The sequence below is a fragment of the Oryzias melastigma genome, linkage group LG19 (assembly GCF_002922805.2).
Source record: "Oryzias melastigma strain HK-1 linkage group LG19, ASM292280v2, whole genome shotgun sequence".
NCBI classification, from domain to species: domain Eukaryota; kingdom Metazoa; phylum Chordata; class Actinopteri; order Beloniformes; family Adrianichthyidae; genus Oryzias; species Oryzias melastigma.
The window spans coordinates 9419072-9434759 of NC_050530.1; the positions used below are offsets into that span (position 1 = coordinate 9419072).

General features: G+C 41.6%; 1 protein-coding gene and 1 long non-coding RNA gene across 6 annotated transcripts in view; one reads left to right on the forward strand and one right to left on the reverse strand.

Annotated features, from left to right (window-relative positions):
- The window catches only part of LOC118600176, a 65319-nt gene extending 57544 nt beyond the window's left edge, over nucleotides 1–7775 (reverse strand). The window contains exon 1 of one of the 2 annotated variants that reach the window (XR_004949749.1): nucleotides 7641–7775. This is a non-coding gene — a long non-coding RNA (uncharacterized LOC118600176). The remainder of the gene's footprint in view (nucleotides 1–7640) is intronic. The other variant, XR_004949750.1, reaches the window with a different exon arrangement.
- Nucleotides 1–15441, forward strand: part of LOC112153971 (ankyrin repeat and fibronectin type-III domain-containing protein 1) — a 135290-nt gene extending 119849 nt beyond the window's left edge. For 3 of the 4 annotated variants that reach the window (XM_024284476.2, XM_036217128.1, XM_036217130.1), the window contains 16 exons: nucleotides 2693–2890; nucleotides 3225–3338; nucleotides 3422–3519; nucleotides 6118–6208; nucleotides 7686–7793; nucleotides 9938–10037; nucleotides 10183–10315; nucleotides 10534–10653; nucleotides 10746–10961; nucleotides 11672–11838; nucleotides 12577–12727; nucleotides 12917–13085; nucleotides 13179–13345; nucleotides 13423–13630; nucleotides 13710–14419; nucleotides 14492–15441. In XM_024284476.2, the coding sequence (XP_024140244.2) occupies nucleotides 2693–2890; nucleotides 3225–3338; nucleotides 3422–3519; nucleotides 6118–6208; nucleotides 7686–7793; nucleotides 9938–10037; nucleotides 10183–10315; nucleotides 10534–10653; nucleotides 10746–10961; nucleotides 11672–11838; nucleotides 12577–12727; nucleotides 12917–13085; nucleotides 13179–13345; nucleotides 13423–13630; nucleotides 13710–14419; nucleotides 14492–14794 (3053 nt within the window). In that variant the 3' untranslated portion in view covers nucleotides 14795–15441. Of the gene's footprint in view, nucleotides 1–2692; nucleotides 2891–3224; nucleotides 3339–3421; nucleotides 3520–6117; nucleotides 6209–7685; nucleotides 7794–9937; nucleotides 10038–10182; nucleotides 10316–10533; nucleotides 10654–10745; nucleotides 10962–11671; nucleotides 11839–12576; nucleotides 12728–12916; nucleotides 13086–13178; nucleotides 13346–13422; nucleotides 13631–13709; nucleotides 14420–14491 lie in introns of those variants that run through there. The other variant, XM_036217129.1, reaches the window with a different exon arrangement.
- The last annotated feature ends 247 nt before the right edge of the window (nucleotides 15442–15688 follow it).

Below are 15688 nucleotides of genomic sequence, written 5' to 3' on the forward strand. Positions count from 1 at the left end.
AAGACAAAAAGACAAAAAATAACACATGTTCAAGAGAAAAAAAACTAAAATGTTTAATCTTAAACAAAGAACATTCTCAGACTGACAGTAAAAATATCCCCCTTTATAAAAACGGTTAGAGAATTAGGCTAAAAGTCATGAAGCAAAACCATTTTAATTAGGCTGATGTTATTACGTGCAACCAAGCACAAAAACTGATGGAAATTCATTTTGGCTACATGTAATACAAGATGTACGTCGCTGCTTTGTCCGCACAGATTTTAAATAGGTCCAAAGCTAAATGTTGTTGTTGGTCGCACATATTAACCTAACCGCAACTCTAACCCGAACGCTTCCTCTGGGTCAGTGCAGCCAAGAATAAAGGTTTAGAAAATTATGTGCAAAAGTAACTTTCTTTTAATCATCCTTGACACAAATTTAAGCTTACCTACATGCTCAAACATGAGCCTGACTTATAAATTACCAATAAGAATGTCTTTGAAATCTATTTTTCTTTACCCCAAAAACTAAAGTGAAAAGGATCAGCTGCTACCAGAGCAACAGGTTTCCCACAACAACACAAAGCAGCAGAGCGTTCATCTCCACCGCACTGACAGACGCGCGTCTCTGTTTTCTGCTCGCAGTGAGAGAATGTTGAAGGCGCTGAAGGGCCGCTAATCATGATGCAATATTAGTCATCTTTGTAAGCACTTTTCAATTTCTTTGATCTGCGAATCTCCTCTCCCTCTGTTAATGATTAAAACTCGCCAGTAAGGCTCCAAGGCTGTTTTTGTTTTTACTTGTACTCGGTCTTACTCACACACACACACATTTTCAAGAGCTGAGCCAGACATCTTATAAAGGTATTATTTAATTGAAAACACTTGAATGGAAAATACTTTTTACTGATGTTTGCTGTTTGACTGCAGTTTCTACGCAGAACTTAAGTACCCGATGATACAGCGTGAGTCCTTTGTGACTAACAGCCTTTATGTCTTCACACAAGTAGCAAAAAAGAAAAACAAAAGTGACACCCAGAAGAGATGCTCAGATTCAAAGAGAAGCTCGCAGCCACTGAGGAGACACAGGCAGAGCCGCAGAATTAAACACCCAGATGGACATTTTGACACGGAACTTTAAACTTACTGTCAACAGTGGAATCTAACGCTCAACAGTGGAATCTACTATGAACAAACACAGACCACACAGACTAAACACAGACACACACCAGTCCCAAATACTCCAAGAAACGACCAGCAATGGAAGGCATATAGCACATTACTGTCTTTTTACCATTTAAAATGCTTTACGATACATTTTTTTGTAATTTAACTTTGCAAATAGAGCATATATGATCTTTGTTCTGCTACCAGTAGCGGCTATCGCTAACCACGGAGCCATGGTTGGAATATTTTCATGAGGTGTTGCATCTCATCTGCTCTAGTAATGCTTTCAAACATCTTTGTTTGCAGTGTTTAAGTAAGAACCAAACCTCCTAGGAAAAATCGTTCCTCTTAAGGTGGTATGAGGCTGTGGTACTCTACGTAAATAAATCAGTGATACAAAACTTTCCATAAGTTTCGCAGCAAAAAAAGAACAAGTTTTACAAAGAGATTAAATGGATTCTAGTGCTCTCTCCCACCACTTAGGACTGCATACAAGGAAGACTGTCCCTTCCTCGCCCATCTTGCTTTAATGCCCAATTTTCTGTCATTTTCTAGATGATGTCATGCCTTAAGAGAGACTGCTTAGTCACATTAAACGAACTTTATTGAGGATCTGCCTCCGTTTTTGGCAAACAAAGAAATAAAAAAAAGGATTGGCTAGCTTTGCAGTATAACTCGTTTTGCAAGCCTTTGTTCAAAGCACTTCCTAACATCAGGATTGATTGTACAGAATTCATTCTCTGATAAAAGATACAAGTTTAATAGTTAGTCGTTTGTTTTATTTAAAAGGTTCCCTTTTTTTTTTTTGTGAAACACTTTTTTTCCCCCTGGTGCCTTAACTAAAATCACATGACGTCATGATGCGTTTACCGTTTTCTTGGGCTGAGTTTAAAAAAATCCATTAATCTATTTGAATCGATTTAAGCTTATAGATCAGTAATCGATTCACAAAAGATATAAATCGATTTAGCAAATAAAGCTAATTTCTGCTAGCTTGATGCTAACGTTTAACAGAATTTCCCTTAGGACGGCTAATGCTAACGCTCTGCCGACCTAAACATACTTTGCTGCCTACATGAACATCTTTATAAACATTAACTTTCCAAACACTTTCAAGAATATATTTTTAAAATAACTATTTACGGTCTAAAACATTTTTTTTCCTCAAACTGTCTTCTTCTTCTTCTGGAATAAGGTGTAATGCTGAAGCGTGATCACCACCTACTGGCCAAACTGAAATACTCCAGGAGAAAAACAATGTTTACAATGTTAATGATCTGAATATTTTTATTAGAATTTCTACTTTTGAGAATCTATGTAACACTGTATGATATTAACAATCTCATTTCATTGATATATGTTACAGTATGTGAACTTTAGCAGATTAATATGAATATATTCAAAACATATAATAGATTATTCATGTATTTTTAAACAAATGTGCATGAATGTGTAAACTCAAAATTGAATTAAAGAATCGAAAAAAATCGATATCGATTGTGGAAATTCTAACCGATACCATCCCTCCTGTTTTCTATCGTTCCCAGTTGTGAGTCTGGAGGGCCGAGCGGTGCATTTAGCTACTCTGGTGCAGGAGGCTGAGCAAAGAGTTTCAGAGCACAAGGCCCAGGTGCGGAGTGAGAGTCTTGGTGAACGCGATGGATCCGACCGCGAGCGGCAGCTCAAAGCTTGGGAGTGGAGGCTGAGGCTCTTCCGACGGATGCAAACAGGCTTTGAGCATGCTAGTAAGGATGATGTTGAGATTTTATTACATGTGCCGAGCAGATGATGGACATTTGCCATTCAGACTTTTCCCACAACCCTGCAGTCAATTTCGATTTTTATTTTTTTCCCCTCTTGATTTCTGCCAGTCCTTCCTCTTGCTGACTTTGTAGATTTTATACTTGCAAACTTGACCCAAACATATGGATGCTTATGTTATTTTATTAGAAGCAGAGTAGGTTACTTTTAGATAGAATAATAAACCACTTTATATTTAAAGCTTCAACATTTTACATCATAATCTGAGGCATATCATTTTTTTGTTGAGTTTGTTGCTCTGCTTTTCTGCTTTTGCAGGCCCCCCAGATGTTCCCAGTGAAGTTCATCTGTCTGTCAGCAGTAGCAACAGTCTACAGGTTGACTTCCAGGAACCTCTCTGTGTCAACTCTGCTGTGGTTACCAAGTATAAAGGTCTGCTGTCACCTCTCTAAATAATAGTTCTTTTCAAGGTGATTTTTCTGCTAACTGATACAAGAACTTGTGTATGTTTATAGTGAGTTGGAGCAGTGTCCCTTCTTTTATTCCTGTATTGGGTGAGATGATTGTGGATGACACCAGTCTACTGCAGTGTCACATCACAGGACTAACAACTGTAAGTCTCAGTGGATCCACCGTCTTTCCAACTTGTTTTGTGACATTTGAACATTTTACTAAAGGTTTTGTTTTCCAAGAGGTTTGTAAATATGGTTTAACCTAGGACACATGCCTAGGAGAGCACAAGGGTTACACAGGGGGTGTAACAATTAATCGACATAATCGATGAATTGATTTATATTTCTACAGTCAAAGTAGATCAATATGTCTGAGACAAATTTTATAAATGTTATACTTATATACTTATAAAAGTCGATTAACAAATCGACTTTTATAAGTATAACATCTTTTAAAAATATTCGCACAGTTGGGGGATTCGCGGATCACTGGTCCCTGACCCCGCAAATAAAGGGAGAATGCTGTAAATCGATTATATTGACATTATATTATATTGACATTGGAAAATACCATCTGAATTTAGACATTTTATTATTTATTTTATCATTGCATAAAAACGACCAAGTGCCATCACAAAGGACAGCATATATGATGACAGCAAATTATGATCAAGCCATCATTATAGTCCAATGTGTGGAAACACTTAAGAGAATGCAATAAATGTGGACTGCTCAGTACCCAGGTATTTATGAGCCACACTGGTCTGAATAAAAGTGTCCTGGATCAATTTTAGGTCAGTAAATAAGACATTCACATGAATATCAATGGACTGCTCACACTCCCCACCCCCACCCCCCTCATGTTCCAAATAAGAAGTACGGTACCCGCGGGTTAAGGAATAAGCCGTTTTTTTTCTCAATAATTTTGTCAGAATAACTATTCTTGATCCGATACATTCTTCGCAACATCTTCTTTCTGATCTTAATTTTTTACAAACATATTTTTTTCTTTATTGACAGTTATTCATGTTATAACCTGACCAATCAGATGCCTCAGTAAAAGGATGTGGTGTCCGCTGGCCCCGCCTCAAACATTTGATTGACCGATTCCTCCGATCCACTTTCAGTGGGAGGGGTGTGGAACAAGCTTGAACAAGCTCACTTATGATTGGCCACTATAGTTCCTCTAAAAACGGCACTCGATTTCTGCCAGTCCTTCCTCTTTTTATATTTTTATATATTTATTTTACTATATAAAAATATTATATATTTATTTTACATATATATATATATATATATATATATATATATATATATATATATATATAAAATAAATATATGTACAGATTCAACTTAAAAACATATTTTGTGTATATATATATACATATATAAAATAAATATATATACAGATTCAACTTAAAAACATATTTTGTGTGTATATATATATATATATATATATATACAAAATATACATTCAACTTAAAAACGTGACTCCGACCGACTCGGACTAATCGCTGTCGACGGGTGCCAACTGGTTGCAAAATGGCGTTAGACGTATCAGGAAGTGGCAGCGAAGGCTCTGGCCTAGAGGTAATGGATTTCCTAAAGGGGACCTCAACACTTGTTACGTCGATCTCCTATTAAAGGTCTATGGAATCAGATCGGTCGAAAATCAACTATGAATCGTACCGCCAACCAGAAAATATGATATGAATGGAATCATTGTTAAAACGAATTGTTACACTCCTAGTTTATAACCAGACAGTTGCAGGTCAATTACCGATCCAGTTGCATCAGAAAGTACCAATTTTATCCCAAACCTCCATCACTTTCCAGAGACGACCGCTAGCAGCTTCAACCTCAGAACAAACTATTGTGACACCAAATATTTTTCAAGTGACACATTTTATTTTCTTATATTAAGATTGTTGTGGGCACAGTTTACATTCCCAACACAACAAACGCAGCGCTTTCCAGATGGACCTGTGGCCGAGCAGTCATATTTTCCTTCAGCTACGCCTATACTGTACAGAAAGAACTGGAGGATGCCACATGTGACGGATAATAACGAACGACAAATTTGTATAAGATGGAGCTTCTTCAGCTGTTGTTGCAAACTGATCAAAACGGTTTTAAAAGACACTCTCCCATATGAGGGTCATCAATACTGACACGCGAGCTCGAAGCGTTTGCTTGGAAAACATCAGGAGGGAATCCCATGTGATTTTTATTATATGCATCAAACTCCACACATAATCACAATCACCCCCAAATGATTGCTTTGACAGACTTGTGGTCACCATTAAAAAAAACAAAAAGAAATCTCTGTTATTGTTTTACTGTTGAAGGTCTTGGCTAAGTGACTCCTCCAAATTTTTTTTTTTTAAAAGAGCAGCTTGGTAGCCTGCCACCTGATTTATGCTTGGCATTTTGAAGCGGTTGTGTAGACAAATGGACGCTCCACTCAATGTTGTCCTGTGACAGAAACCCCTTCCCCCTAAAAAAGCCAGGCTAAGCTCGCTCCTGTCACAAGGCAGGGGTCAAGGCAGGGTCAGTAAGTGTTGGCGGCTGGCTTGATTGATTTGGCTGAGAAAGGAGAGACAGAGGATTGCTGTCTGCAAACGAAGCAAAGACACAGACAAAACTTAAATAGAACAACATCCACCACACAATAGACACCCTCAACCATTGTCGAATCATTGCAGGGTTGTATGCATGTGTATATTCAAATATTACACTGGTACAATTTCTTCTTTTAGGGGATTTACTACTATGTTCAGGTGTCGGCGTACAATATGAAAGGATGGGGGCCACCAAAGGTTTCCACTCCGGTCTGTGCTGCACCTTCCAGTAAGTCTTTTCCTTGCATTCATAAACTGAACATTAAAGAACTGGTTTCCAGCATGCACTGCAGCGAGATTTGGGCCTCCCTCATTGCTTTCACACTACAAAATTGTTTCAGTCATTCACGATTCCTTACCGCTCTATCTTATTGTTACTTTGACATCATTAGAAGAGCGACAGCTGGACTTTCAGCAGCCTGGATGCTGGGTGGGCTTAGAGACCCCCGCTGCAGAGTGTAACCATAGCCTCAGGATGGTGCGTAGGCTTGGCTGGCAGAGGAAGCTGCCCGGGTTCAGCCAAGAAATTAACCTTTAAGTCATGAGCAACAGCTGAGTTGTTCACCACCACACGCTTTGCAATATTACTTTATTCAACTTATCGATTTTATTTTCTGCTTGCTTGGAAGTTTTAAATCTCCAAATGTAATGGGGACTTTTCTGAATGCTGTGACACGTTTTAACTCTCCGCTATTGGCACACACCAACTGAAAAAAGCAAACATACCAGAGATACCATCATAGTGGGCATCGTGGCACACTCAGGGCACATCTGGGCAACACATGAACACGTTTGTCCTCATCAGCGCAGTGTTTTTCACAGAAACCAGGCTTTCCCTTTCTATCTTTTTTTTTCTAACTTTCCCACCTCCCTCCCTCCCCAGAGCTAATTTCGATGTTGCGTGTTTGTGTTTTCCATTTCGGCCTACCACTGGAAATATTTGCATGTCTGTGCTGTAGCGAGCGGCACTGCCCCAACACTGGGGGCCTTATACCGGGCCGTGGACGCCCATTAAAGGGCCCGCTTGTCCTGTTGGGACAGGCACCTTTCCGGGAATAGAGCTCACCGTGTTTCAGCCCTATGCACACTCTGGGGGGACTCTGGGGGGGGATGGAGGCAAGGGGAGGGTTATCACTGACCCATCACCCAGCATTCACACACAAGGAAATTTTACTGGATGTAAAAGCAGAGAAAGGAGTTTGAGTTAATAAAAAGAGAAACCAAGTCATTTTGATGATATATTTATAGGTGTAGTTGGAATAAAGACATGCAGAGAAGTAAATGATACAACTATAATCTTTAATAAAATAATACTACTTTCGTGAACATGTTCCTGATTCTTTGTCCCCTGAGGTTTATGCTTTCAGGTGGCATCCTGTCCGTCACAAATCACAAACTCTAGACAGTCTGCTGCTCTGTAATGACGTTTACAGCTTATACTTAATGTGTCTGCATGCTACTTTGTACTGAACACAATACGCATTAAGATCTTTATTGAACAAAAGAAAATTCACTGGTAGATGTTAAAATTATGTAGAAAATGTGCAATATAAGTTTGAATTTGTATAATTATTTTGAATATAAAATATGCTTTTTTTTTGTTTGTTTTTTTTCCACCACAACTTCACCTTACAATCTTTGTGCTGAGTTTATTCACGTACCTAAAGGTTGGGCGAGTTCTGATCCGTTTGTCTTTTCTCCACCAGGTTGGAGGGACATCGATGGGCGCGCCCCACGTCAAAGAGGCCAGAAGGAGGCTCTGGATCATCTACTCGCACAGATAAAGGAAGCTCACCGCAACTGTGTCTGCCATGGTAATCAGCTTAATGTTCAAACCTGTGTGAGGAACAGATAAGTTATGTATAAAAAACAGAGATATAACAATTTCCATCTGGTTTTCACGGTGGTTTAGTGTCATCATAAAGTGACAACACCCTCAACTTGATGACAATACATACTCCCAGTGACGTGGGATGAAGTTCACGGCTAGTGAGGCCGATTTACAGACATATGAACCCTACAGAGCAGCTTATTCACCATTTGATCCTATCCTCTTCCCATCATCCATCTGTTTACACGCTCTCCCGCTAGCTTACAGCCACTCACAAAAAATGAATATGCAGAAATTAAATTTGTGCTGTCAGAGTAATACAATTTTATGCACATCATGCATTACTAAATTTGTAGTAATTTTAAGTCTACAGCATCAAAAGTGTTCACAGGTGTAGTGAATATTACACCTTGACAGACACTTTGCAATCAGAGACACGACCAGTACTTCAGAAGCTATACATACTAAGATGCCATGTCATCTTCCCCTCTGTTTCAGCACCCCCCCACTCTGCTCTCCCCTATGAGTCTTTCCATGACTCAGCCCTTCCTCTGCTGAATACCTCTCTCTCTGTGACAAAATGCAGATCAGCCTCTCTCACACACAAGCGGTTTATATCCCCAAACACTGTTGGCTGTAAGCTGCTCACTCAAGTGTCAAAACCTGCCCGCACCGACTCCTTCTCATGATTGGTAACTGTGTTTACAATTGAGCAAGTCATCTCTCTTAAGCCTGTATGCCTAAACACTCTCATCCAGTTACTATTGTCCACTGTTCTCACGCCACGCTCGCTGCTGAATGGGACGCAGTGCAAAAGTAAGCACAGAGAGGTTCATGGTTGGTCAGACAGCAAGTGATTGAGGGTTAACTGGAGAGTTCAGGCACAGTAGTCGGGGTGATGTATCCCGGGGTCATGTTTGTTATTTCTGTAACAGACAAGTCTTAGGTTGGAGTCTGGAGAAGGCATAAATTAACACGGACTACCGCCGCCTCCCCCTGCGCGGCACGCCAGTCGTCCTGTCTACTGTCCACACATAGACACTCTCGCATGTAAAGATAAGTCAGGTGCAGGCAGAAGCACATTTGCACGAACAGATCCGATTCAGTCACAAGCTCTCTTTAACTGGCTCTCCCGCTTGTCTGTGCACCCCGATTACACCCCAGCTTTTGGCCCACACCACCTTCCCCGTCTTGTCCAAACACTATTAATTAAACTGTGAAAGAGGCCTTGACTAACAGAGACTTCTCAGCAGTCAGCCCTACTTGTCTGTCTTACTCAATGTCAAGCAGGGACCGAGGCCGGGAGGAGGTGAGAGGGGCTGAGGGGTGCTGCTGTTTTTTTCGTTGCTCCACCTCAACTCGTCCACCTAAAGAGAAAATTTGTTCTTTTTGAGCCCTGAATGAGGGGAGTTATTGACTCTAAGTGGCCTGGGGCTTGAGTTAGATCACCTGGGACGTGAAGGAGTCTGTGAGGGGTTTTGGGACTCTCTAATGAGTCGAGAGGTGCGTTATCTCACAAACAAGAATCCACACAAAAACACACATGCACAAATATACACACCTCCCCTCCAACCCTGTCTTGGCCCACTAAAAATAAACATGTCCCCACAGACTTAACTGACCCCCCTGTCAGTGAGTGGCAAAGGGTTAAGACACATGCAGACATATATACACACATTACTACAGCTACTTGGCTCCACGCACCACTGTAGCTCAAGGCATACCATGATCCAGCAGCCATAGTCTGTGCAGGTAAACAAACACACACACATGCACATGTATATATAGTTAGTGGTCCCTCGAGACCCAGGAGTTAGTGGTTCCCTTTAGACCAATAGTCTGCTGTTGGCAGTCAGCATCACTGTCAAATGGTGCTGCACTACTGGAGAGCATAAAATGTCAAAAAACATTCAGCCGTGTTGTTGGACCTGTCAGGTTTGTTGTCGCTAAGGTAACAGCCTGTCAAGGAAAAGATATTTATGGATTTGGTTTGAACAGAAGTATCTTTTGTTGCTTTGTGTCTCTTTCTCTTTGACAGCCAAACACACCACTGTTGTGGACAAATAAGGCGTTTAATTAAACAATTTCACGTGAGATCATCAGTTTTTTGTGTCTCTTTTCACTCAGAGCCGTGCAAAGCTCCAGCTCAAGGCAGGAAGCACTCCGTGTCCAAAAGCCTTCGGCATCTCTTCCAACCCACCAGTAAATTCGTCAAAAGTTTGAAAAGGTAGGAAGCAGTTTCTGATATGCACGAGTTGTAGAATTTATTAAAATTAATTATGTTATTTTACTGTCATACATCCATGTTTAATTGTCTTTTTCATTTTTAACCCTCCAGCAAACATTAAGCTTTCTTCTGTGTTTCTCCTCAGAGGTCTTTATGTGGCCTCCATATTCTATAAAGATGACAGCGTTTTGGTGACATCAGAAGACCAGATTCCTATCGTGGAGATTGAAGACTCTTACTCCAGCTCGCTCATGCAGGATTTCCTCTGGTTCACTAAGGTAGGGAACACACTAAAGTGAAAGAAAGTCTCTGATTTATTTCAACTTCCGATGTGTCGACTTAAAAAAAAAATCTAACTCCTCACTAGTCCAACCAGTATATTTATCTTTACATTTTGGCCCGATTTGATGGCTTTTTTTATGAATAGAATCTAAACTTCTGGTTGAATCAATATTAAAAACTGATTTAATTTGTGTTAATTATGCTTGTGCTACAGGTCTCCTATCTGTGGGATGAGATTTCTTGGCTGCAGCAGTGCCTGGGTCCATCCCAATCATCTTGTTCATGTACTCTGCAAACACGCATTAAGATGTTACAGGCCATCTCCCAGCTACAGGTAAAATCAGATTTTTTTTTCCTGTGATAATCTAAAAAATATATATATATATATTTTTTTTAACTTACTTAACATTGACTTTTTTTAATCAGGGAATGCTGGGAATCCAGAACCTCGGCCACGTTTATTATGAGCCAATTAAGGACAAACATGGTAACGCCGTGCTGGTGCTCCTGAAAGACATGAAGGCGGGTCCAAACCTGGACGGAGTACGTTGGGTACCACTATCTAAACTACAGCTGCAGCGAAAGTCCATCTCATCCCCCGAGGAGCCCACTGCCTTGGACATTCTCCTCATCACACTCCATGTGAGCTCCACTTCTGTTATGAAATGAATGCTCAGATGTTTAACAGGGTTGTGGTTTGTCAAAAAATGGTTGGTAACAGTTTGAAAAGGGATATAAAGTGTATTTAAGTCATTTGAAGAGAATGTTACTGTTAGAACTATTGAAAGAATGTTTTTTTCTTTGGTTCCTCACAAAAGCTTTAGTCACCTCGATGTCTTTTTACTTTGAACCCGCTTGTAGTAGCTGTTGGAATGTTTGAGTTTCAGTAAGCCGGACATCATGACAGTCATCTGTTATTATCTGCCGTTTCGCAACTAATTCTGTTTTTCGTTCACAACAACCACAATGTGAAACTAAACCTCAAGTTGATTTGGTCTATGTGGCTCAGTGAACCCGATACCATTGTTGCAACGCTGTTTTGTCTCCAGCGTGCAATGGTTTTGCCTTGGAGGTTCCGAAACAATGGTGGAGGCTCTTTTTTACAAACCCACAGCTTACAGAAGTATTTGTGTTGTGGCCGGTTGTGAACAAATTGTATGATGAAATGTGAGAGAAAAATGTGCTGATGCACCAGTTTTGGTACCGACTCACACTAGAAAAATGTAAAAAATAAAAAAAATCTGAGCAAGTTATGGATCAACTAAAAAGTTAAATATGAAATAATAGTTATTGTGACTCAAAGACTAAATTCAGTGCTGCATCACCTTCCTCTCACTCTGTCCTGTTACCAGGAGAAGCTGGCATATCATAGGCGCAGCAGGAAGCTTTTGTCTCCGGGTTTGTACTTGGGCTACCTGAAGTTGTGCACATCAGTGGAGCAGATAAGGGCGCTGGTACCTCAGAAACTACCCAACATCCTCTGTCACACCAAAATCCGGGACAATAGCAATGTTTCAAGGTGGGTATGCTAACATATTTACTTGTGTGTACAATAGACTGAAAAAAAAAAGAATCGCTGTCAATCAAACTCATTTCAAACCGACACATTTTCCCAAAGATTCTGCTCTGAGAAACCAATGGATTGAATGTATTGGTCACAACAACATCAATAAACATTGGAGAATTAGCTAAAAGAGTCTTTGGTGACAGGAAGGAGAAAGAATCAGGATTTTGGAGGAAGTTCGGTCCACGAAGCTCTTCACTTCCTTGTCCGAGCTGACATCCAGATCAAAACGATACAGCTGGACATTACTGAAATTGCTTAACATTGTTATGTAGCAGGGATGAAGATTTAAGCTAGCAAGACACAGCTCAACTCCAAAGGCCACGCCCTCTTAGAGGAGATTTTGGAAACAGGCTTCAGATCAACATGAAATATGGGTTTTTAGACATTTAGGTTGTGGGATTTTGCCCAAAAACTTCATAATCATAATGAAAACAGCACTGGGAAGGTTATATATATGTAGTAGTAGTAGTTCACTTTCGGCTGATCCTTTTCGGGGTCGCCACAGCGTAACAGCACCCACTATTTCGCATCAGTGATTTGGCAGGGTTTTTACGCCGGATGCCCTTCCTGACACAACCCTTTATTTGAAGGGCACAGAGACCCAGTTAGGCAGCAGCGTCAAGGGTCTTACACACAGTTGTTATAGAGGGACTTTAAAACAAACCAAAAAAACATGACTTTATATTATAGAGAGGAGTGGCAGTGGCTTCAGGCCCTAAGCTCTCTGGATGAGTCCTTGGAAATGGATCATGATGTTCAAAGTGCTCCTCATCGTCTTCTTCACGACCTGCGCAGCGCCATCAAAGCCTTCATGGCTCACATCAATGTTCCTGGCAACCAGGTGAGAGGAGAAACACTTTAAATGACTTTAGTTGGGGATCATAGCCCTTTTTTAGTAAAGATTAAATCCTAGATCCAGCACAGTAAAGAAATAAGCAACTTGTTATGCTTTTGTATTTCACTTTTCATGTCAGAATTGACTCCTTTTCTGACGGTAAAGTCCGGCTGATGAACATCTTTCTGTGTCTAGGCACAGGATTTCCGAATTTACAGTCAGGAGGTGTTGGAGTTTGGGGACAAGGTGTCCTTCCTGCTCCTTTTACCCCCCTCAGATGAAGTCTGCACAGCTCCTGGTCAGAATAACCCGTACTCTCCCCGCTCAGGCTTCCTCACCCTGCCCCTGCAGATCTTCGAACTCGGTCAGCGTTTAAAACTTTAGGCAGATTCACAACCACTGCTTTCTAAAACTTGGCTTTAAGTTGAGCGGATTCTTTTTTTTTTTCATCCAACAGTTCACTTTAACGCCTATTGTCCCAGTTTCATCGGCCAGTATTGCAGAGTGTCGGCCCTGCTGGAGCTGGAATCGCTCATGTCCCAGCAGGCACTTCGAGAAGCCTTCTCTGAAGACGAGCTGCTCGTCGCCAAGAAGAAACATCAGCAAGTTCAGGAGCACATGCAGGTATCACCACAGATCGAACTCGATTCTTGAGCTTACTTGTGGAAATGTAAAACTGAGGCAGATTCTTATGACAACAGCAAATGGAGGATGTCTGGCGGGATGCGAGGTGGATAATGGATGCCTTGCAATACGCTCGCTACAAGCAGCCAACAGGAGGCATCTTCATAAGCTGGATAATTGACTTCTCTAAGGAGGTGATGCCGGATAAGCCTCCCTCCACCTCCTCTCAGCCAGACTTCATGCCTTCTCCCATGCCTTCTCCAGAGCACTGCCACAAACTGTCAGGTCTGAACCACAAATGGATTTTAAAGATTGTAGTGGGCGTGCATCATGTGCTAAAATTCTACTTATTTTCCTCCATAAGATTTTCCCGGTTTGTCAGATGAAGAAGGTTCCTCTGAGGTTTTCCTGACCACGGACAGCGACTACGACTCCAGTCGAGCTCAAAGTCCTCGTGAGCTGGATCTGTTGTCTCCATCGCCTCTGTCGTCCTCTGGAGCTTTGGAGCCCCGAGGTTTACTGCGCAGTGACGGGAGTGGCTCTGGAGGAGTGAGCGGACACGGAGGGGGATCTCTACGAGATTCCACTCCAGACGTCCTGCAGGCCTCTGAGTCACAGCTGGGGAGGGAAGGTGAGAGGTGTGGCGGAGGAATTCGGTGCGGAGGAGAGAGGCGGAGGGGAGTCCCGGAGCTGTTTGACAGTGACTTCATCCTTCCCAGCAGGCAGATCGAACTGCTGCACATTACAGAGAAGAGGCAGGCTTTCTGTGTGAGAACCAGTAGCCTGGAGTTCCCCTCCACCACGTCATCACACCACCAGCCTCACTCCTACCACACCACCTGCTCCCCACCCTCCACCTCACCGCAGCAAAGATGGCACAGACCCTCATCCGTGGACCGCTGCTGTTCTAACAAACGCTGTCAGCCTCTCCCACCAGCACGTACTTTATCAGAGGATAGTGGCACTCAGAGACTCTCGGCACCATCTTCTACCGTTCTCAAGAAAGGCTGCCATGCCACGCTCAGAGTGTACCCACAGTACCGCACAGGTCTGCCAAAGGAGACCAGTGTGAAGGTATAGCTCAATCCAGAACTCTTCCTCTTGTGTTGAGACTGAGTAAAACTGACGTCTTCTCCTACGTTGCAGATTTGTATAACTTCAAGCACAACCGCACGGGAGATGGTCCAGCTGGTGGTGCAGGAGATGAACACTGTGTGTCGGCGCATGCTGGGGGGCAGCAAGGGCAGCATCGAACACGAGCACTACTACAGTCCTGAACAGATGAAGCACTTTGGTCTGGTGCTGGTCGTGGACAACAGAGAGAAATGGCTTCAGGACGACTTCTGTCCCCTGGAGCTCCAAAACCCCTGGCTGAGGGGCAAACTGTGTGTTCGGATTAAAGAGTATTCACCGCTAGCACTCAAACACAGCCGGGCCACCACGGTGTGACGCTTCCACATGTGAGCCAAAGCCTTGATATAAGGGAGCTTTGTAGTTGTTTTTCTGTTTGCATCTCTAGCTTTAACTTCTACCGTTGATTTGACCCTTTTTACCCCTCGGATTGACTCCAAATGCAGAAAGAAAATAATATTTCTGATTTCTGGCATGTCTGACATGATCAAGTTGGGTGGTGCAAATGGTACACAATTACACAGAAAGGGCTGTCAACTATCTCAGAGTCATTCCCAAAGATTTATTGACCTCCACTACTATGAACGAACAGAACTCTGGTTGATGTTGCCATTTGCTGCAAAAATTAAGCTTAATAGTTATCCAATTGGCCCCACCTTTGACCATAATGCTCTGTGGTACCAGTAAGCTCAGTGATAAAGGGAGTGTAAACACAAACTTTCTGGTGCTCTTTACACCATCAAATCCTTTGTACAGTAGACTCAGTCTGGTGTAGCTGACTATTATGAGTGCATCATGTTGTAAAGACTTAGATTAGCAACCGACTAAGTTGGCTTTTCAAATCAAAAAAAGCAATATTTTCTTTTTGTTTTGCCTGTTTGCTGGAAAAAGCATGTAAAACTTCCTAAAATTGTGCCGAGTACATTTGATGTACTGTAGTCAAGCTGTAAAACTGTTAACCAGTTCAGTGTTTTGTTGTCCAATATTTCTTCAGTTCTAAAACCCAACAGTCATCCTCAACCTAAAATTAAAAAAAAGGACATCTGGAGTTGGTAAGAGGCCCAGCACTTCACAGCAAAGCAACTCGATCCTAAACTTATTCTTAAAAAAATCAATTTTTAAAGGTTTTAGGCATAGAAAAAAAATGTCTTAACCTTTGTAGATCTTAAAACACAACAACAAAATGCACACAGCAGTAAATTTGTATTTATT